General features: G+C 41.3%; 2 protein-coding genes across 4 annotated transcripts in view; both read right to left on the bottom strand.

The window, feature by feature from the left end:
- The window catches only part of Tnpo1 (transportin 1), an 85,674-nt gene that overhangs the window by 22,512 nt on the left and 40,823 nt on the right, over positions 1-22,339 (bottom strand). For all 3 annotated transcript variants that reach the window (XM_028871709.1, XM_028871711.2, XM_028871710.2), the window contains exons 5-12: positions 19,869-19,975; positions 16,464-16,597; positions 8,339-8,420; positions 7,111-7,233; positions 4,993-5,111; positions 4,476-4,536; positions 3,551-3,719; positions 597-749 (exon numbers count right to left, since the gene is read on the bottom strand). In XM_028871709.1, coding sequence (XP_028727542.1) covers positions 597-749; positions 3,551-3,719; positions 4,476-4,536; positions 4,993-5,111; positions 7,111-7,233; positions 8,339-8,420; positions 16,464-16,597; positions 19,869-19,975 — 948 coding nt within the window. The remainder of the gene's footprint in view (positions 1-596; positions 750-3,550; positions 3,720-4,475; positions 4,537-4,992; positions 5,112-7,110; positions 7,234-8,338; positions 8,421-16,463; positions 16,598-19,868; positions 19,976-22,339) is intronic.
- LOC114694673 (cytochrome c oxidase subunit 6C-2-like) lies at positions 14,985-16,326 on the bottom strand. Its single transcript, XM_037209478.1, has one exon. The coding sequence runs from the start codon at positions 15,346-15,348 to the stop codon at positions 15,121-15,123; it is 228 nt and encodes a 75-aa protein (XP_037065373.1). The 5' UTR covers positions 15,349-16,326; the 3' UTR covers positions 14,985-15,120.

Raw genomic sequence — 22,339 nt, 5'->3', positions numbered from 1 at the left:
AAACAGAAAAGTTGATACTGAATTATTTAAAATAACAAACCAGAGTTAATTGTTCCTAGGTATCTTATACAAGGTTAAAATTACATTTTATTATAAATTTTGTCATGAAAATACTGTTTTTCAAAGATGCCTATAAAATGTTTTGGAATAGATATTTACAGCTAAGACAGGACAAAAGAACAATCCTTTCTAGAGGGTAATGACATTTGTTTTACCAAGTTTCCTAGATTTACCTGGGGAATAAAGCTATTTCCCAAGTAACAGCCTTCACACATCAGATTTCTACCTTTTAGTTTCCTTTACTGTAACAAAAACATCTGTAGAGCATATGGCTGGGATTAGAAGTGAGTCTGTCATTGTTTGTAAGAATAAGTGGTACCTAGTAGGGATTTACATTAAGGTGGCTTCTGAATTCAATCATCTCTTTTAAGTTCAGAATGGATCATAGTCTTGTCTACCACATATTAGTCTTGCAAAGCAGAGGCATGTAGTATGTGAATTCAGAGTGAAGTTTCCGCTTACTAAGTTAACAATTCCTTAAATAACCTAGCCTTATTAGTATCTATTAAGAACTTTGTAATTCAAACTGGACTTACCTTCAGCAATTGCTCCTAAAACCAAGATGCCTGATTCTTTAACAACCCACTCGTGATGGAAAAGCAGTTCTTTCAGAAGCGGTAAAATGTGTGGCAAGAGCTCATCACGATAAACATTCGCGAGAACGTCTAGAGCAGCAGCAGAACATTTTCCTAAGGAAATACATTTGATTAAGATACTTTGTTCTGTACTTGATTACAAATTCTTCTATCTTTGTGGAAAAATCTTATGTTCTACACAATCCAATGCTTCCAGAATGTCACAGTTATTGTAAAAGGTATGTGGCAAAATGTGCTTACTTTAAAGCAAACAGATGAAAATAAAGTCACACTTAAAACAGCGTTCTACTCAGGGCCAGGCCTACAGTGGCACATCTCTCAGAGGCCAGCCTGCTTGACACTGAGTTCCAGGCCAGAGAGGGCTACATGAGACCCCCATCTCAAAAACAAAACAACAAAATACCAGCTTAGTTTAATTAACATTTCTTTCTTTCTTTTTCTTTCTTCTTTCTTCCTTCTTCCCTTCTTTCTTTCTGATTTATTTACTTATTATGTATACAGTGTTCTGCCTGCATGCCAGAAGAGGGCATCAGATCTCATTACAGATGGTTGTGAGCTGTCATGTGGTTGCTGGGAACTGAACTCAGGTCCTCTGAGCCCTCTATTTAACACTTCTAATAGTACCTCTCTAGCCCTCTAACACCTCTAACAGTAGATAATTTAGAATCAAGTCTACTTCTTCCTTTTTTTTCAAGATAAGTTTTTTTGTGTATAACCCTGGCTATCCTGAAACTCAACTCTGCTGACCAGGCTGGACTAGAACTTACAGAGATCTGCCTGCCTTGGCCTTCCAAGTGCTGGGATTAAAGGAGTGCACCACCACTTCTGGGCTCAATAAGCATATCATTTATATGGAAGCTAGCCACATAAATTGGAACAAAATCATTACCACATAAAATATTTTAGAAAAATTCTTTATGTAACTATGGAACTATAAACCAACTAAGATTTCATTAACAAGATAATCAAATTAAAATAACAAAGATATAACGTATACTTTTTTCCAATGTAAACTAGAGATAGCAAATAGTTGATTACAAACTTCAGTCAATAGCAAAAATTTGTACAACAATAAAAGCTGTTACGTTGCCCACAAGAAACACTTCATCTATTAAAAAAAGTCTTAGTTATTATACACACGGTAAATTTGTACAACTGAATAGCACAGTGGCAAAGAGCAAAAAAAAAATTCTGTGCTGAAGCTACCCTGAAGAACAGCAAGTATACACAATCTGGTGTTTTTGGGAAATCTGGCTTTAGCCCTAAAAGGCTCATAGGATTTTCCATGTGGCAGGGTAAAGGTAAATGGATGTGAGCAATTGTTGAACGAAACCTATTGTCAGTAACATCTATCTAAGCCAACCTATCAATCCTCTTCCTAGGAAGGTTGTTGAATGACTAAATGTGAGATGCATACAAAGCCTTTGGCATAGTGCACAGCAAATTAGACATGCAGAATAGCAATTATGTGCTCCAGAATGACAGAGATTGCAAGACAATCATACAGTTATTAGAAATCCCAACACTTGGAAAATAAGAAGGGCTAGGTCCTTACCAGGATGTTTCTGTGGCAAGGGGCATCTAACAAAGTATGGAGACACTGCTAATTGTCATAACTTGTGTGCACATCATCAGCATATTATAACCCTGAGCTAGGGCAGAGGTTAAAAACCAGCTAGCAAGCAAAAACAAAACAGGAGAGCCACGTGCCAAGGTCCTGAAGTCTTGCTACATGGGAACCACACCGTGGTGCTAAGGGCATCTTTGTATCAAGGAAATAAACGGCACAGTGGTACCCTAAAGTCAAGGCAGTGGCATGCAGCCTTCCTTGATATGTAGATCCAATTACTTTGCTACATCAGAGGACCAGTCACTTGATATAACGGCAGAACAAGGGAGAACAGCCAAGCCAACAATAATAAAAACTTAAAATGAAAAAGAACATAGGTTAGAATGCCAGTTCCATAGGTGATGGGTAAGAGGAGGAAGAAAAAAAAAAATCAATGGACTTTAAAATACAATTCTAAGTTTTGAATATGATGGAGAAGATCCCTATTGTTAATGACAATTACATCAAACATATAAAAGCTTATTGGGAAAACAGGAAAAGCCTTCTAAGGAATGTAATAACGCACAGGACATAGTAATGGTGCATGACTGTAATCTCCATACTCAGGAAGCAGAGGCAGATGGAGTGATGAAATTTCGAGGTCAGCCTGGTCTATTCAGCAAGCTCCAGGGCTACATAGTGAGACTCTGAATGGGGGGGACCCCAACAAACAAGATGAATATGATGATTATTAAACACCAGAGCATGCTCTAAGGGAAATAAAAATCAAAGATTCCTAGTCACATTCACTAGACTGGCAACAGAACAAGAGATGAATGAGAAACAGATGCTGATACCGCTGGGGGCAGAGGGGAAAATGTGCAGCCACCAGGTGAAACATGCTGCTGGTTAGAGCACCATGACCCAACAAACCATGTGCTGGATACTCTGGCCAACAGATCTGAAAACACGACCACACAAAAACCTGCACACATATCCACCAACTGATGAAAGAAAAAATATGTGGTACAGGAAAAAACTATGGGCACATGCTACAACATGGCGGCCAAGTCACAGCTGGTCAGGAAGGGCCATTCATGAGCAGCAATCCTTAGACAGGCAGACTGATGGCTAGTGGGGATGGGGTAACAGAAATATCCACATTAACGCACACGGTGATGACTGGACAGATTTACAGATCAAACGCACTACATTACTACACGCTTTTCTTGACCAGGTCTCACCACTTAGTTCAGGCTGACTTCAAGCTTCCCAAGAAATGGATTACACACCAGCAACAGTTTATCCAAGTGAGAACTGTGCTTCCTTCCCCCATCCGACTTACTCAGATTCCAGTCAGAAATGGTATCATCATCATCAATCTCATCGTCGTCGTCATCTTCCTCTTCAATTCCATCCTCTTCATGCTGCTGAGCCACTGTCCTGGAGCGATGAAACCGTGGCCTTATGTCCTGCTCACTATCAGGAATTGTCTCATCTTCTTCCACGTCACCCTGTTGTCATGGAAACAGAAACCTTCAGTGGCTACTTCATTTGAAGCTATTCATACCTACATACGTGAAGGAAGCAGAACACCGTACAGGTCATGCACAGCATTCTGGAGTGTGCTTCCTGGGAGAAAACCACTTCCTCCGCAGTAAAGAGGTCTCTGTGAAAGGGGCAACAGAGTATATGACACGTGCGAGGTCCCAGGCCCTTTCAGCTACTAGCTGGTGCAATAATAATAACCCATATCAAGTTCAGATCAGCAGATTTAAAATAAACCCAGAGAGTAAGATGGTCTTAACAAATAAAATAAATTACAAACTAAAAGTAAAATAAACCCCAAACAGCTTTGGTCAAAGGTAAATTAAGGAAAACCCCAATGTCACTACCAATTAAGGTACAACTTACTACCATAAAAATTGATCATGCTTGTTCCACTTTGAACATCTGTAGCCTATTACAGGTAACAGGAAGTCTTTACACAGGGTCTAGCTTTAATTTTTTAAAGATTTATTTATTATATACATATACACATATTGCAGGCCAGAAGAGGACACCAGATCTCAGTACAGACGGTTGTGAGCCACTATGTGGTTGTTGGGAATTGAACTCGGGACCTCTGGAAGAACAATAAGTGCTCTTAACCTCTGAGCCATCTCTCCACCCCACAGGCTCTACCTTAAATAAATGTCCTAGTGATCACATTCAAAGCTTTATCACCAATACAGATGTTATGCTCCCTAATGAGAGAACTGTTTCCTTACCTTAAGCAGGATGATGTCTATATCTGAGTACTTCATGCCATTCACTAACACAGGAATCAACCTAGAGAGAATTAATGAAACAAAGATCTAAAGACCCACAGAATTTTAAGTTGTCTTAACAACCTTATGTAGGCTAATTAAACCAATAACAGTGGCAATATAGTCTTTGAGCATATCCAGTGATACATTGCTGCTCCTATTACCTCAAGGAATATGAATGGGACAGGTCTAAGAGATATTGGTCAGTCAAACCTTCATCTCAAGTTCCAATATTACAACAGTAACTAAACACTGCAATTATGCTTCTCTGTCTAGGTAGGGTTCATCCTCTGACCTCCACATGCCTGTTCTGGCAACTGGGCATCCACCTCCAACACACGAATAAACTATTTTCATGTAGTTTAAGAAAAGGTAATCTTGAAAATCTATTCATATCAATAATGAAATCCGACTTCTTCAGAAGCTCCCTCCACGGCGAGTAGGAGTGTGCTGAGGACAAACAGCACTTGACACTTACTTAGGCAGATGCCTTACAAGTACATCTTTGCAAATTGGCTGTTCAGCCAACGTCAGCCAGAATTCACAGGCCTCCAAAGCCACGTTCTCATCTTGGTCTTGGGTCCTTTGCAGCATGTACTGTGAAGGAAATCCATAGTACTCATCAGTTTATCCTGGATAGTACACGGTAATTTAGTCCTGATCCTACACTCTGTAATCGTGGTTTCCAACCTGTACTTCTCTCTCTCTCTCTCTCTCTCTCTCTCTCTCTCTCTCTCTCTCTCTCTCTCTCTCTCTCTCTTAAAGCCATGTGCCTTTTAAACAAGACTAAAACTTAAGAACCACTGCTTAAGAATGAAGTTCTGATTTGTATGCATTACTGATCTGCTTCTGTGCAGGGGTATGGGAAACTGCTGGATTTTCTGACATGTCAATGTTAATCAGAGAAAAACAAAAATAATTCTGTATGTCTTCCTTAAAATGAATTTTAAAATAGCAAGTTGTCTCTTGTAGATACTTTTCTCCATATGCAAAGTGATAGAAGTCAATCTTTTTTAATTTGGGAAAAAAAGTTATATTTCTTTCCACCTTGTTTTTATCTTCTGGAGACAGGGCAGATGAGCATGGATCCTAGGCCAGCCTGGAGCTCACCATGTAGCCCATACGGCCTCACACTTAGGATCCTCCTCCTGTCTCCTAAGTGAGGGAATTATAGGTGTGCATCACCACACCTAGCTCTAACATTCCTTAACTACAATTTGTAGTTTCATCAAGGTGTTTTATCTATCATGTGCTCTGAACACACGAAGTTGAATTCACTCATGGAATTTCCTAGTATACCTGGGACTGGAATCAAAATCAATCAACAAATTTCTAATACACTCTCTCTTCTGGACTAAAACACACTGCATGGCAAAATACAGCAACTGTCATAGACCTGTTCTACTCCGCTATATATCAATTACTAGGCTTCGAGTATTGCTGAAAAAATACTACATAACGATATAAATTAGGCTCCCCACCTGTGACCTACACCAAGTGATAAAATTTTAAACTTTCTGATTAACTTCAAACCCTAACCTTTCAACCAATCATAGCTGACTTCATAAACAAAACAGACTCCAGACACCACTTCTATACTTCTTCTTCTTTTTTTTTTTTTTTTTTTTTTGGTTTTTTGAGACAGGGTTTCTCTGTGTAGCTTTGCGCCTTTCCTGGAACTCACTTGGTAGCCCAGGCTGGCCTCGAACTCACAAAGATCCGCCTGCCTCTGCCTCCCGAGTGCTGGGAATAAAGGCGTGAGCCACCACTGCCCGGCCCACTTCTATACTTCTGACAACAGAAGATGCTACACACGGTGGATGCCAGGGTTTTCTCTAACACATCTTTAAAAACATTATTTGTTGATTTCATATTTGTATTTTTGTGGGCTCCTGCTTCTCTGTAAGTGTGCCCCTCGTATACAAAGTACCCAGAAGCCAGAAGATGGGGTGGACCTCTCTGACCCGGAATGACAAGCAGCTGTGCGCCTCCAAGGGTGAGGGTTCGTGGAGGCTCCACCTTCAAGAGCGGAGGGCACTCCTAACTACCGTGCCATCTCTCCAGAGTCTCTCGACAATATACTTCACAGGCTTAAAGCACCTGGAAAGCCATGTAATAAATGAATATGACTACACTCAGCAATATGAAATCAGATGGGAAAGCTTGCCTCTAGCAGTACTGAATACAGCCTGAATCAGACGAATCTTGTTGATAATGTGAAGAGAACAAATTCAAATCTTTAGTTTTATTCTCCAACAATTCAAGAATATGTCACCTAATATTCCCCAAACATCCATAATTTGATCTATACCATGTTTAATGAGAATTTCCTAGATACCATGATTAAAACCGATCTCTATGTTTAAAAAACTTAAAACCTATCTCTATGTTTAAAACTCCTCCTATAACATCTTAAATCTCACAAAAGACAAACCACCAAGAGGATTGACAATTTAAAAACCACCCCATCTATTTTATGCCCCTCCCCTGGAAGGTGTTCTATAAATTAGAAAACTCTATCTTTACATTATACATTTTGTGCCAAGTATTTCTCTTGGGGGAAGGAAGACACGAGGCTTTGCGTTGCTCAGGTTACCTCGACTATGTTATGCATATGAGGAAGCAGGCGATCCATCCGGACTTCAAGCAGCATCACAAGCGCCCGGCACACATTCTTCCTCACCTCCGCTTCCTCATCACCAGCCAGTGCAAAGAGGTTCTGTTGGAGAAGAAACACATTTTCACCCCAACTTTAAAATGCCCAATGTTTTAATAGAAATGCTAAGGTAACCGAGTACCTGAAGACTGAATTAAAGCTTGATGTATAGCACTTGACAGCTGAAGGCCAGAACGGGATACCTAAGACTTTGTTCAAAAAAACCAAACCAAACAAACATCCCGCCAACCCCAGAACTGCCTCACAAACAAGTGATGATAAAACAAAAAATAAACTGTGAAGTGGCAGCCACCAAAGACCACGACTGTGATATAAAGATTAAAAACAAAAACAAAGATCTATTTTTTTTCCCTTTTGATTTTCTGAGACTGAATCTCTCTGTATATTGCTGGCTGTCCTGGAACTCTCAGAGATCCACCTGCCTCTGCCTCCCAAATGCTGGGATTAAAGGTGGCAGAGGCAGGTGTGCAAAGAAACTATTAAAAAACATAAAATGACCCCCCCCTTCTTGCAATTTCCGTTTTTATAGTTGCTGTTATCAGGCAAGAGGTTCTGAAAAGGAACTGTTTATGGATCATGGCCAGATATTACGATCTTATTCTCTCTGCATTTATCCCACTAAGATGGTACTTGGTATTTAAGAGTTAGTATTAATAGTCCTCTTGCTACCTCTACATTTACAAGGGAACAGAAAGTTAGCCTAAATGGTCTGGGCACTGAAGACCCCAACTGTGCAATGGGCAGGCTGCAGCAAGGTCAACCATTACACAGCGGTTCCTCTAGTCTGTCGTCTGGGTTGTTAACTTCATCCAGTCTTACTGTTTTGTTTACTTGCTTCAAACATTACTCACAAGCTGGGAAAAACAATTTGCACATACAATCTGAATGGTCCATTGAGGAAGGATTCCTTGTAGTCATGCTGGTAAACAGAACTACAGATGTCCCCATGAGCAGCACTGCAGCCCCACTCCAATGTCCTATCACACAAAGGGTGCTTTTATTTCCAGCTAGGAAAAACTCATCACACTGTGCCCAATTTTCACGCCAGCAGCAATAATAACTACTTTCCTATTGTGAATTACTAACTAGTTATATAATGAACCCACAGCACCAGGGCAGTCCTTACGTGGGCAGTGATGAATCTTACCTCAATGAAGGAATCGATGTGCAGCATAAGGGCCTGAGTCCGACTGATGATGAACTGATTGACACAGGCAACAGCATGCGACCTAGAAAGCAAGCGTACAGTTAAGGCGGGCTCCCGCAGTCAGAGCTCTGACGTGCATCTCTGGAGATGTGAGGGGATCACCAGAGACTGTCAACGACACGGTCAGTACAAACCAAAGCCGGGGAGCCATCACACAGCGATGGCACAACAGTCCCGGCACACAGCCACACACTTTCTGAACTGTTCTGCTTGACAGTATGTAAACCGCACTTACCCAAATACTACCTTTTTTTTTTTTACAGTGCAGTTTCTCTTCCACAGAACACAATACTTTTAAATTGAAGAAAAAGTAAAAGTGCTTGCTTTAGAAGCATTTGAGTATTTAGTAAGCACAGAGCAAACCTAAGCTAAGTAAAATATATTTCAATTCCAAGTTCCATTTTGGAATGCCTGTATAGTTTAGGCCAAGTACCATTTAGTCTTTCTTTAGTCCACACTTTGAGTAGCTAGAACTCTGCAATGAAGTTTCCATTATTTCAGTCACCATCTTCCCCAGCTGGCAGCTGGCCTCGCTGGGATCACTCTGCTCCTATCAGTAGCTGCTACACTACTGCAGTAAAAACCTGTGTTCCTACGGGCTTCCAATGGCTAACTAACTCTCCTTGTTGACAGTGATCACTCCCCACTGTCTTTTATAAGCTACATTTTAAATGACTGCAATTTGCTAAAAGTTCAAACTTTTGAAACAGACTAGAATCCAGTATGACATTATGGTCATTAAACAAGGGCCCAAAAAACCAACTGACAGACACATGGACTTCACACCGGACAGGCGACATTCTTAAACCAAAGTGGGAACTCTATTTTTTTTTGAGACAGTGTGTCACTGTATAGCCACAGTTGGCCTCAAACTCAAGAGATCTAGCTGCCTTTGGAAATCAAAGGTGTGTGCCACCATGCTGGGGAAGGGAAGAGATTAGTTCAGTGAATGTGCTTGTGTGGTGGTTTGAACGAGAACGGTGCCCACAGGCTCACATAACTGAATGTAGTTACCAGGGAGTGGAACTGTTTGAAAGACTACAATATGATCACATTGAGTAAGGTAACCCAGACCCAGAAAGAAAAATGTGACATGTTCTCTCCCGTCAGAGGTTCCTAGCTCCCAATCTTCAGATGTGAGCACATATCCTGGAGTTCCCGCAGAGACCAGGGAAGCAGAAAGCGACTGCTGCTGGGAACAATAGAGGGAGAGGGAGAGAACTAGAGACAAGGAAAGAAGAAGGTCAAGTAACACATTACAGGCTAGTGCTAGAGCCCGTGGGCGGCTCCCAGAGGAGAGAGTCAGTCCCTGCTGCTGAAAACAGCATGCATTTCAGACACAGGGTCCAGAGGTCCCTGAGCTGGAACTGATCCATATACCGTCTTCTGAAGGACTAGTTTTCATGGTACCAGAAGGCACCAGGCAAGCTTTCAAAGGAGAGAAGCCACCAACAGTTCTATCCAGCTATGACGCCTATCAACAACCAGCATGGCACAACAACCTTACTAAGGGTGCAGTAGTGGTACACACCTTGGCAGTAACCAACAGCTCTTTAATTGGACTTAAGACCTGGTCAACAAGATGGGAATCATGCCTGGTACTTACCAGAAGAAACCCAGTCAAGTGCACCTAGGGCTAGTGAATTCACGGATCTTGAGAAAGAACCTATATCCACCACTTTACTAAGGCAGCATAAACCCTACTACATTCTGAATATTTGTCCTTATACCCACAGACAAATGCAGTCTTCACTCTCGTCAAGGAAAACTTCTCTTTTCAACTGACACAGACCATACAGAAAACCACAACCAATGAAAATGCAGAGCTGTGGAGCCCAATCTCAAGGGATACATCAATAAGCAACTCCTATAACCTAAGGCTCAAGGAACTTTTTGGAAGAGGAGGTGGGGCAGAAAGGTTGTAAAAGCCAGAGAATTGGGGAGTTTGCTGATTGTGTCTCCTGGGAATATCAGAAGCTACACCTATGTCTCACCAACAAGACTGTAACAGTAATTAATTAAAAAAAAAAAATAGAGGCCATGAAATTTCAAAGTCTGCAAGGAGGGATACATGGGAAGATTTGGAGGGAGAAAAAGGAAGGGGGAAATGATATGATCATACTCTAACTTCAAAAAATAAAAGTAATTAGAAATGTGTGATAAAGCCAAACACAGCTCCAGTCACATGATGCCTATGGCAGACAGAGGGAAAGCACCTAAAGGTGAGTCCTACCCACAGGACCAGCGTCTTGCAAACCTCAAACCCAGTCACAGACCCTGCTAGGACCATGTCCTCTATGCCAGGACAGATGGGCAGTAGGAAGGAGTTTCCAATGGCTCAGAGGACTGAGGCCCAGTGGCATCCTGAGAGGGATGCTACATCCTACTGTTTAAGAACTGAAGTGGGGGGGAGGGGGGACGAATCACGAACCTAAATTCAACCTGCTATCGCCCCAGAATGAGGGACAATCCTGGGAGTCAAATTTTAGAGAGCTGACAGTCAAATGCCGACAAGTCAAGGTAGCAGATCTCAGTGCAGGCCGAGACGAACACAGAGAAAGGCAATCTAACCCTTGGTGCCCTACCACTTTTGGAGCCAACTGTCTGTCATGGACTCAGAAGGCCAGAGCTCCAGAGGACTACCTAACACCCACAGCTCCACCCCACCAGTACGGTGAGTAATACTTAGCAGGACGTGTAAGTAGGAAAGAGTTCCACTCGCACAGATCTCAGCACCAGGGTTGTTTCCCACACTCTCAGGAAGACAGGAGAACCACTCAGTGCAGTCTACAAAGCAAAGTGTGGCCAGCACAGGACCCTGGCACACAACGAAGTGAATGTACCAAAGTGAAGACACTCACACAAGCTTCAGACCAGAATAAACTGTAAGGAAGCCAAGAGCCCCTGCACAACTGACCTTCTCACAACCTGCACACCCCAGGCACGCCCCAATTTCCAAAGACTCAGTGAGACTCCACACCAGTGCCTCACTATTGCTCTTCCTTTGCTTTTTTGTATTTAGTAGTTTTACTTTTTCATATTTTTTACTATCTTTAATGTATTTGTTTAAGCATTTCCATCAACAACAGGCAATCCTTTTAAAGCCTCTGCTTCTTTTCTAGTAAAATTTTGAATGTTTTAAAGATTTTAAAAATTCTCTGTATTATACAAATGGATGTTCTGCGTGCATATGTACCTGTACCATGTGTGTGCAGGCCTGCAGGGGTTGGAAAAGGGCATCAGAGCCTCTGAGACTGGAGTTGTGAGCCACCACAGAAGTGTTAGGAGCCAAACCTGGGTCCTCTGCCAGAGCGAGTGCTCTTAACTTCTGGTCCTGGGGACTTGACCCAGGGCCTCTGTAATATAGTGCAATCTCTTAACTGCTGAGCCATCTCTCCAACACCAGTGAGTTTATCTTCATAAACTTTGTATGCAAGAGAAGACTTCTCTGTATATCCCTGGCTGTCCTGGAATTCCCTATGTAGAGCAGATGGCCTTGAACTCAAAGATTCACCTGCCTCTGCCTCTTTGGAGGCTGGAATTAAAGGCATGTGCTGCCACACTCAGCTTCTTTTTGTAGTTTTGAAAGAGCTTTTGTTTTCTTTTATTCCCCTTCTTACTTTCATCTTTCTTGTCCACATATTTTCTCATTACTGGAGAATCCTTTTCCTTTTTTAACTACCTGTTCTTTTCTCTTCCCCTTCACAATCTCCATGCTCTTCTCTCTCCCTTCTGTCTACTTACTCACCTCCCAAGTCCTCGCCTCCTCCATCTGATGCCCTGACCATTTCCACGCTTATTCTAGTTCTTTATTTTCAAGAAACGCATACTACATTAATGAATTTCCTATTTCCACGCCTTTCATACAGCACTCAGGAGGCAGAGACAGGTGGATCTCTGTGAGTTCGAGGTCAGCCTGGTCTTCACACCAAGTTCTAGGACAGCCAGGACTACACAGTGAAACACTGTCTGGAAAAAATAAACAAACAAGAAAACCACCACCACAAAACCCAGCTTATTTGCTTCTCACTAAATGGAACTGGAAATTGATTGAGTCCACCAAAGTAAGCTACCTCCTAACAAGATCCCTAAATGAAACGGGGAGAAGTATCTAAACCAAGAGTCGCACATATTGAAACACAGAAACACAAGAAACGTGGAAGGGCAAGGCAACAAGACTCCCTCAAAGACCCGACCTCCACTAATGAATTTAGACTGAGTGGGCGGGAAGCCAGATGACCTCAAAGTTAAATAGCAAAAAAGTGATCAATGTCCTCAACAAGGGTCTAAACACACGGGTGACATAAGGAAGAAATCAAACCAGCATCTAGAGGAGAGCCGGCAGCAGAAGAGGAAGTAAGCAAGTCTCAGCCATATAGCAGCTAAAAAGGCAAAACCAAAGAGAAATTCAGTAAGTCAACTGAGATTCTGAAAATGAAAGTTTCATATAAACTAAATTAAAAAGAAAAGTAGGAAGTATTAGCAAAAGACTCAGCAAAGCAGAACAAAGAATTATCAGGTATGTAGGAAAAGGGTCAAGGAGTGGCCAGGAGCACTGGCTGCTCTCCCAGAGACCCGGACTTCTTCCCAGCTGTGTATGGCTCCAGGTCCGGGAGCCAAGACCTCCTGGTCTCCACAGGCACTGCATGCATACGGCACACAGACATACATGCAGGCAAAACACTCAGGCATGTAAAATAAAAATAAATCTTATTTAAAATAAGAAAGGGAAAAGACAAGGTCAAGGAAACACTACACTCAAACAGAAAAGTTTTTTTCAAAGGAAAAACAAAAACAAACTAAGCCTGACTACAATGTTCAAGAACCCCAAAATACCACCAAGAAACCAAACCCAAAAATTTACAGGAGAGAACCCGATCAATAAAATCATAGCAGAAAAAAAAAACCTTAAACCTAGAAACAGACATCCAAACAGAAAAGCCACTTACAATGCTCGCATTGACACCAATAACTTGTTCATACAACACACGCTGGTCCAAGTGTTGGCACAAAACAAGAAAGCAGCAGGGGAAGTTCTCAGGAAAGGCACCACCTTACCAACACTTCAGACTCAGAACCACAAGACAGCGGACAGTCACACAACCCCAGACACGGCAGTGCTGGGGCATCACAGCACCTGATCTCAATCACACGAGAATCACAGTAACACACCCACACCCACACCCACAGAACACAACACAGGCCTGGAAATCAGCTCGCTTGTCTGTGGCTACCCAAGGTCCCCAAACATACACTGTAACCTGGGTATCTGCACACTAACAACCAACTAGATAGACCCACACCTTACGTTAAAAAAAAAAAAACAAAAACAGAAAAAAAAGGATCAAAGTCCTTAATGTAAAACCTGCAAACTGAAACTTCTAGAGGAACACAGCACAGAGAGGAAGGAGAAAATCTCTGACAACTACACAAAAGTCAGTGTGCAGAATCTATGAAGAACTCACAAAACTAAATAACAACAATAAAAAACCCATCACTAAATGGGATAATGAACTGAATAGAAAGTTCTCAGAGAAATATAAAATGATCAGTATGTGAAAGTGTTCCACATCTTTAGGCATTACTTTACTGAAATGTAAGTTAAAAGTCCACTGAGATTTCATCTTATACCCATAGGAATGGCTATTAAAAAAAAAAAAAAAAAAGATCTAACAAATGCAGGCAAGGATACCAAGAAAGAGGAACTGCTTTTGCTGATGATGGGAACAGCAACCATGGAAATCAGCACAGTTTCCTCAAACAACTAAAAATAAAACTACCATATAAGCTAGCTGTACCATTCCTGGGTACACACACACACACAAAAGATTTTAAGTCAAATACTTTCATATCCATGTTCATTGATGCAAACAAACAAACAAATGAAAAAGAGTAGAGAACTAGTTAAAACTATGTAAGATGTTGTAAGTACGATACACAAATATTTAGAAAGATGATTTTTGAAACAACTAAAATACATAATTGACAAGTTCATTTACCCAAAAAATACATAAGAAAGCAAACAGTTTGAAAACAATTTGAAGTGGCTAATAATAAAGATTCACCAAAGGAACATTTCTCTGCTGCTGAATTTTACCTAAAATTTTAATCAAATGAACATGGACAAAACTAAGTGAAGAAATACTTCTATGGGTTTCTCCTTGTTTTCTGGGACAGGTGAGTCAGTGGTGCCTGCTGCCAAGCCTGACAATCTGAGTTTGATCCTCAGGAACCACACGGTAGAAAGGGAACCAAATGCAGTCAAGTGTAAGCACGGTATATATATATATATAATAAAAAAATTTAATTAAGATTGTTAATTAAACTGGCCAGGCGTGGTGGCACACACCTTTAATCCCAGTCAGGAGGCAGAGGCAGGTAGATCTCTTTGAGTTCTAGCCAGCCTGGTCTAAACATGGAGCTCCAGGTCAGTCAAGGCTGTGCAGAGCAAATATAAACAGATTTCTAGAAGTGAGGCATATAAATAAGCACTCCAATCACCTGGCGACAGTGTTAACAGGGAAGAGTCCGTAGAGGATAAACCCTACCTAGTAAACACGCATGGAGGGTGACTTTTTTTTTTTTAACTGTCCATATAATTGTTAATTGTTTATTGAGGTAACCCACTCCTTAGCCCACATATTCATGTTTCATTGTTCAGGAACACAGGTCAGCAATGAACTTCTATCGAGTGCAATCCAAATATTCTGTACATTCTGAAGTCACTTCGCACTCTGGAAGATACCAGCCCTCCTCATCTCTTCAAAGTCCTTCATGGAGTCATAATGCCTGTAGAAATCTGCATATGCCTTCTTTCCGGGTTTAGCCACACCAAACTTATAGGAAGCGGCAACTCCCAGGGCTATAACGAACGCGCCAACAATGTGAACCCGCAGGCGCTTGGCCAGAAGACCACGCATCTGGGGTTTCGGCAACGTACCGGAACTCATGGTGGCGGATGTCCTCTACACCAATGTCCTTTCTGGTCCTTGCAGAAATCAGAGGGTGACATCTATTTCTACAGGGGCACTTCCTGTGACACTATCCCACAAACAGCTACTGAAAAGTTTCCACCAAGCACAACACAAACCAATACAGTGCAAGATGAAAAAGTGCCTGAAGTGAAACTGAGCTGTACAACAGAGAAGTTAATCAATAAATTCATGTCTGGTCACACAGCTGAAGCCAGTCCGTGGGATGGAATACTGAGGCCCAACTAACAGCTATAGTCGGCACTGATGTCCATTGCCCTTGAGTGATCAATTATTTCTAGGCAAGGATCCTACTTACATGCCAATACATCTGTTCATTCTATAGAAATACAAGGAGCACTAACAACAACAATCTGAAGGAACTGACAGCAGAAACAGCAACATCTTCCAAAGTAACAAGTTAGGGAAATCAACCACCCACCCACAAAGAAAGTTTAACAGCTCGGGGAAATGGAGGAGACGTCACATACTTCCATCAACACACTGCACTTCTAACTTGCTGGGGAACGGATGGCATCAGCTTTCTCAAGGCTAATTCGTCTTGTATGGTATTGGACCTCCACATGGTGGCGTCATCTTAGAAAGTGCGATGGCAGAGGTGAAGAGCGAGCCCAGTCTAACCCAGGAGCCTCCAGGGAGGCCTGCTGTGCCAGTTCAGGGCAGAGGGAAAGGTTCTGGGGCTGTGCTGAAACGACTCTAATTAGATGTAAATAAAACCTTTAAAATAACAGAGTTAACAACTCCATGAAAGCAGGTTTTCATTACAATTTAGTCGGTTTACCTATCACAGGATGAGAAGGAAAAGGAGAGGACAGAACTGAACTTGGAAACAGGAGCAGGCAAGGAGGAGGATATCTTGGTGAAAAGTTCAAAGAACATCAGCTAACCCTGTTCACCTCGATGGCCGTGGGCACGTCAACGTGTCACTACAAGAACTGTAATTATCCAGCTACAGATGAAGGTATCTGGATGTGACAGGGCAGAAAACTTAAACAATTTTCCCAAACTACATTTGGTCTTAAACGGTCTGTCAGGCTTGTATCAGCTTATACACAAACATGCTATATACACACCTTATTTTGGGACTACTGTGCTTGAAAAACTGTAAAAATTTGGGGATCATGATGTTGAGAGGGCGATCTAAAACATCGCTGTCTAAAATCTCCGCAGAGTCTTCACATATCTTCTGAAGGGCACCAAAGGCTCCCTGTGGAAGACATTTGTAATATTAGAATTCATGGAAAACAACCACAAATGGAAGATGAGGTAGCACCTTCTCTGCGATCCTAGCACTTGAGAGGTGGAGACAGGAAACCACTGGTTTGAAACCAGGCTAGACGATACAAGACCTCACCTCAAAGAAAGACTGGAACAAAGCAAAACAAGCAAAGATGTGTGGACTACCAACTAATTTAGACAAATTTATGTTCTTAGCCCACATGCTTTATAAAACTTTAAAACAAATTAATTCAGAGTATCAAAATATCACCATAATGATACATTTAAATCTTAGCATTAAGTAAGTAAAAATTGGAAAATATTTTTGGTTAGCTGGAATGTAATAAATAGCATCTGAAATATCTAATTCCACTGAAATATTTTTATCAAGTCCATATTAAAATTATCTTATTAAATGCTAAAATAAATTCTCATAGAAATGTATTTAACCACTATAAGTGCATTCATTTTGAATATCTTACCAATAACTTTTAAAACGATCATATGCAAGCCATATACTGGGACCCTGGCAACATAATATAGTAACAGGACAGGAGATTCAACTTGACTATTTCCCAGAATCATTTTTCTTATGAAGAGGATAATGCAGAATTCTTGCACATACTATAATGTACTAAGGAGGTCAATTAATTACTCCTTCTGCTTTCATCACCAACAACTTGACACACGGCTGCAATACGCTTGGTTTATGGAAGTGCTAACAAAAGGTACAGTGTCTATGGTACTTGGAATGTAACTGGCCCCATAATCTCATAGGAAGTGGCACTATTAGGAGGTGTGGCTTTGTTGGAGTAGGTGTGGCCTTGTTAGAGGAAGTGTGTCACCGTGGGGGCGGGCTTTCAGTTTCCTATGCTCAGGACACCACCCAGTGTCTCAGTCCACTTCCTGCTGCCAGCATGACGTAACACTCTCAGCTCCAGCACCATGTCTGCCTTCACGCTGCCATGTCCCACCATGATGACAATGGACTGAACCTCTGAAACTGTAAGCCAGCCACCCCAATTAAGTGTTTCCTTTATAAGAGTTGCTGTGGTCATGGTGTCTCTTCACAGCAATAACACTAAGAGAGTCTTTTAAGGTAATTGCTCTAAAATTCTTCTTAGAATTTATAATGTATCAAAAATTAAATTTTGAAATTCAAACTTAAAATTTTACCAAAAACAAAATAAAACCAATCTTATGTATTAGCTACTATAGGTTTTAGCTATGTTAAAATAGCTATATTTGAATATTCAGGTTTTACAAACAAGTTGTATTTCTAAAAGCCAATGATTGAAGTCAAATGTACACTTGTTTCCTGTTGTGGCAATCAATAAAATTTTCAACTAACTGGCTACCAAAATAATAATAAAGAATAATAAATTTTTTTGGAGGTGGGGTGGATTTCTCTGGGTAGCTCTGGCTGGCCTTGGGAGATCCACCTGCTTCTGCCTCCCAAGTGCTGGGATTAAAAGGCGTGCACCACTACCATCACCAGGCAGAAGAATAAATTTTCAAAAAAGACAAAAACAACAAACCAACAAATTTCCATTAAGAGCAAACATTTAGGAATTATTGTGTGATGATCTAGAAAGCCTACATCTTTAGCACATCATCTTACAATTTTACAGTTTACACTGTGTCAGCATGTTCCCAGGGTTTCAGCACACCGAGATAAAAAAAAAAAAAAGATGTATTTATTTATTATGTATACAGAGTGCCTGCAGGCCAGAAGAGGGCGCCACATCTCATTACAGATGGCTGTGAGCCACCATGTGGTTGCTGGGAATTGAACTCAGGACCTTTGGAAGATCAGTCAGTGCTCTTAATCTCTGAGCCATCTCTCCAGCCTGAGACGGTATATTTTTAAGAGTGACTTAAGAGACTACTCTCTCAAGTTCCCCTTTCTTCTCTCCAGGGTCACTCCCATTTGAGACAGACCAGGCTAGTCATAAAACCACCTGACGCCATCTTGTTCATTTACACCTCCAAGACGTGTGCTGTTGAAGCATCTAGAATGGGTTTCTGCCCACGTGGCAGTACAGCTTTCATCCTATCACTCAGAAGCAAAGGTAGATGGATCTCTAGGAGTTCTAGGCCACCCAGAGCTATACTGTCTCAAATACATAAGTAAATTCTGCTTGCTATAAATCAAATATCACAGTGCTCATCGACACTGAGAGACTATAAGAAAGGAATTGCATCTGGGCACAGTGGCTCATGTCTGCAATCCTAGCCTTCGGGAGGTAGGAGGACCAGAAGAGTTCAAGGTCACAATGAGACTGCCTCAAAACACAAATCCAAACATACTCTTCATTATCCCAAATGTAAGTTTTACAGTGACAACATATAAATAATTAAAACAGTAACAACACACACACACAATGCAAAACCTAAGAAACTAAAACATAAAATCAAGAGATTAGAATTAACATATAATTAAAACATGTTTGTGGCAGGCTGGAGCGAAGGCTGAGCTGTTAAAGGCTAGGCTCCCAACTGAACTATAAAACTGTCTGTGCCTTTTATGGATGTCATTTAGAGAAACTAAGAACAATTTACAGTCTGGTAGTGCGGTAAACTTCGGGGCAGGAGAGAGGCTTACCAGTAAGGTAAAAATATCTGTCACTCTTGCAGAGAACCCAGGCTTGCTTCTGAGCACCCACACAGTAGTTCAAAACCACCTGTAACCCGTTATGGGGGAATCTGAGGACTTCTTCTGACCTTGAGAGCACGAGGCACACATGCAGCACACATTCATACATGCAGGCAAAACACTCCCACCCATAAAATTAAAAAGTAAAATTCAAATTTAAAAAATTGATTAAATGTAAAAACAACTGCTGATCACATGCATATAACATTTAAGAATAACTTTAGAGAGACAAAGCATTTCCTTACAGGAAACATAGTGAAGATTTTTGTCATATTATTTCCAGAAAACCAGGAAAAGGTAACAAATAGCCGGGCGGTGGTGGCGCACACCTTTAACCCCAGCACTCGGGAGGCAGAGGCAGGCGGATGTCTGTGAGTTCAAGGCCAGCCTGGTCTACAGAGTGAGATCCAGGACAACCAGGGCTACATAGAGAAAAACCTGTCTCGAAAAACAAACAAGACAAAACAAACCCCCAAAAGGTAACAAATACAAAATACAAAGCTAACTCTAGGCCTCTGAGTTCTGACGCGGTCTAATTCAGAAGTGTTTCCTGAAGGCTCACACGTGGTATGGAAAGACAGACCGAAGAAGCAAGCAGGGTTACCTCACAGGTGTTGTAATCCTCAGAATCCAGCAGGCTGCAGAGCTTCGGTAAGAGATCAGGCCAATTCTGCAGTTCTCCCTTGGAGGCTATGGTTGTAATTAAAATACCTGGAAAGACAGCACACAATCATTAAAATGAAGTAGCTTCCGAAGACGTTTTCTTGACAAGCTTCACAAATACTTTAGAGAAACAGGAAGAGGAGGAAGAAATGACAACTGGGATGCGGTGAGCACATGCCTGCACTACAGCCAGGAGAGTGAAGGAAGGCAAGTCCCATCGCAACATCAACTTAAAAAAATGTAAGCCTCAAGTTGCAAGAAATCTTTAACTAAAATGTTTACTAAGTTCTTAATACGGTATAATACTGTACTGGGTGACAAGAAATCTAAAATTAGCCAACGGTCCTTGCCCTCAGGAGGCTCGGTCATTTGGCAATGTGGCAAGACTGGATGGGCACAGCAGCGCGTTCTGCAGCTCTGGCATCCTAAGGGAAGCTGGAGATGCTGACTACCATCTTACAGTCCACAGAAGAGCTCTACCCCAAAAACTACCTAGCCAAAAATGTCAAGAGTTGAGGTTAGAAACTGCTTGTCTAGATAAAAATCCTATACACTGATAATGTAGTATGCCATTATACATACCTCAAGAATTCTCTGTCAAGGGGATGAGTGAAGATCTGGTCTTCGATTCTTAGAAATGCCTTTCAGATAAACTATTTTACTTACAAAACATGTTCCCAAAAGTACTTTAAATCTTTTCTCATGTGAACTAAGATTAACTAATTTAAGAAATAATAAAAATTTTTCCCAGATTTCTTGGAAACCGATGTTTTACAACATGCTCATATTTATTTTCCTGAAGCAAAAAAAACTTGAGAAAACAAACAAATAAAAAAGGAAATCCCAATTCTAGGCAATGCTTCATGGGACGGTGGACAATTAAGTGATTGTAACACTGTGTTCCGCCCAGTAACTTCTCTCTTCAAGTCCCTCCTACTCTTCTGCTTCCTTTATTCTCCAACAAAACAGGAGGAGAATGGAGGAAGGTTTTTTCTTTTTATTAAAGTTGTTCTTTACAATTCATACACCCTAGTTACTGGCACCCTCACCCTCTTATTGCTCATTCTCTTCAACACCCTCTTTCTTCCTACAATTCCTTCTCCACATTCAGGGCTTTGTTTTTCGATCCATCCTTTGAGATTATTCACTGGAGCTTGGTGGATTCACCAGCGCTCACACCAATGAGGACAATGACTACGCCTCTCCCAGAGTCCTTCAGAAGCCAGCAGGTAGTAGGACCTCATGAACCCCTCCCTCCTCCACCCAAGACCCCAAGACGAACTGTTCACAGGGCCAGTCTAGTGCAGGCCCAGGACAGGTGAATTCGATGTCCATCTATGCCCAGAAGATGGCATTTCAAAGCCCTTCTCACTAGCTTCCAGTGCTTCCCTTCTTCCTACCCGCTTCTCCTGTGATGTGTCCTGAACTTAGAGAGGGTGGCAGAGCTGTGTTATTTGGGCCGAGGACTGAACCATCTCTCATCCTCATCCTCAGCACCACGAGCAGCTGTAAATCTCTGCATGTTTTTAAGCGCCACTCACTGGTCTTTTATTTTTAATTAATAACACAAAGCAGATAATTTAACTGGCTAATCTATTTCAAGTTGATAGCTTTATGTAGTTAATGTTTCAGATTTTTAAATTATTGAAAATTTTTAGCCAGGTGTGGCCCACACCTTCAATCTCAGCAGTCAGGGGGCAAAAATAAGGAGATCTAGTGAGTTAGTTCCATGCCAGCCAGAGGTGGAGTGAGACTACCTCAGAACACTCAGATTTCATAGCATTGTGAATTCTGGTAAGGGTTGCCCAACTGACAAAACGTTATGTAAACATTCCAAAACCCCAAGAATATTTAAGCTGTAAAAGTAAAGAAATACAATGAACTAAATTAAACGTACGCATTACCATTTCTGCCATAGTCTTTAACACATGCCAATCATTGCCTTAGCTATTCTACCCACACCCACCTTTGAACTCATAATTACTTTATCATATTCTAGACATCACTTGGAAACATACTGCAGTTACACCTGAAGTTAGATGAAAAAACTGTTGATTGCAGCAAAAAACTTCAATGGCCTTTCACAATCTGAATACCAAAGTACATAATAAAAACTAGACCTAAAACCCAAGAACCAGACATACTTTATGAAATGATATCAAGAAATACAGATTAACAGACATCAACAGTATTTCTATTCTGAAATAAGAAAACAAAAGGTAATATTTAATTAATTCTAAGCTTGACAAGGCTCAGGGCAGTGTGTGGCTATCGCATCTAAGGCCATGGGTTCAATTCCTAGAACCTCACGGGATCAATCCTAAAATAAACCCTGGTCCCAAACACTGTCAAAAGCTGTTGGCAAAGGAAATCCAGTCTTCACTCACTGAAAGGCAACTCTTCTGCCCCAGT

This window comes from Peromyscus leucopus, chromosome 11 (assembly GCF_004664715.2).
Source record: "Peromyscus leucopus breed LL Stock chromosome 11, UCI_PerLeu_2.1, whole genome shotgun sequence".
In the NCBI taxonomy this organism is placed as follows: domain Eukaryota; kingdom Metazoa; phylum Chordata; class Mammalia; order Rodentia; family Cricetidae; genus Peromyscus; species Peromyscus leucopus.
The sequence above is the reverse complement of the archived record's forward strand: the minus strand, read 5'-3'. Positions and strand labels throughout refer to the sequence as shown.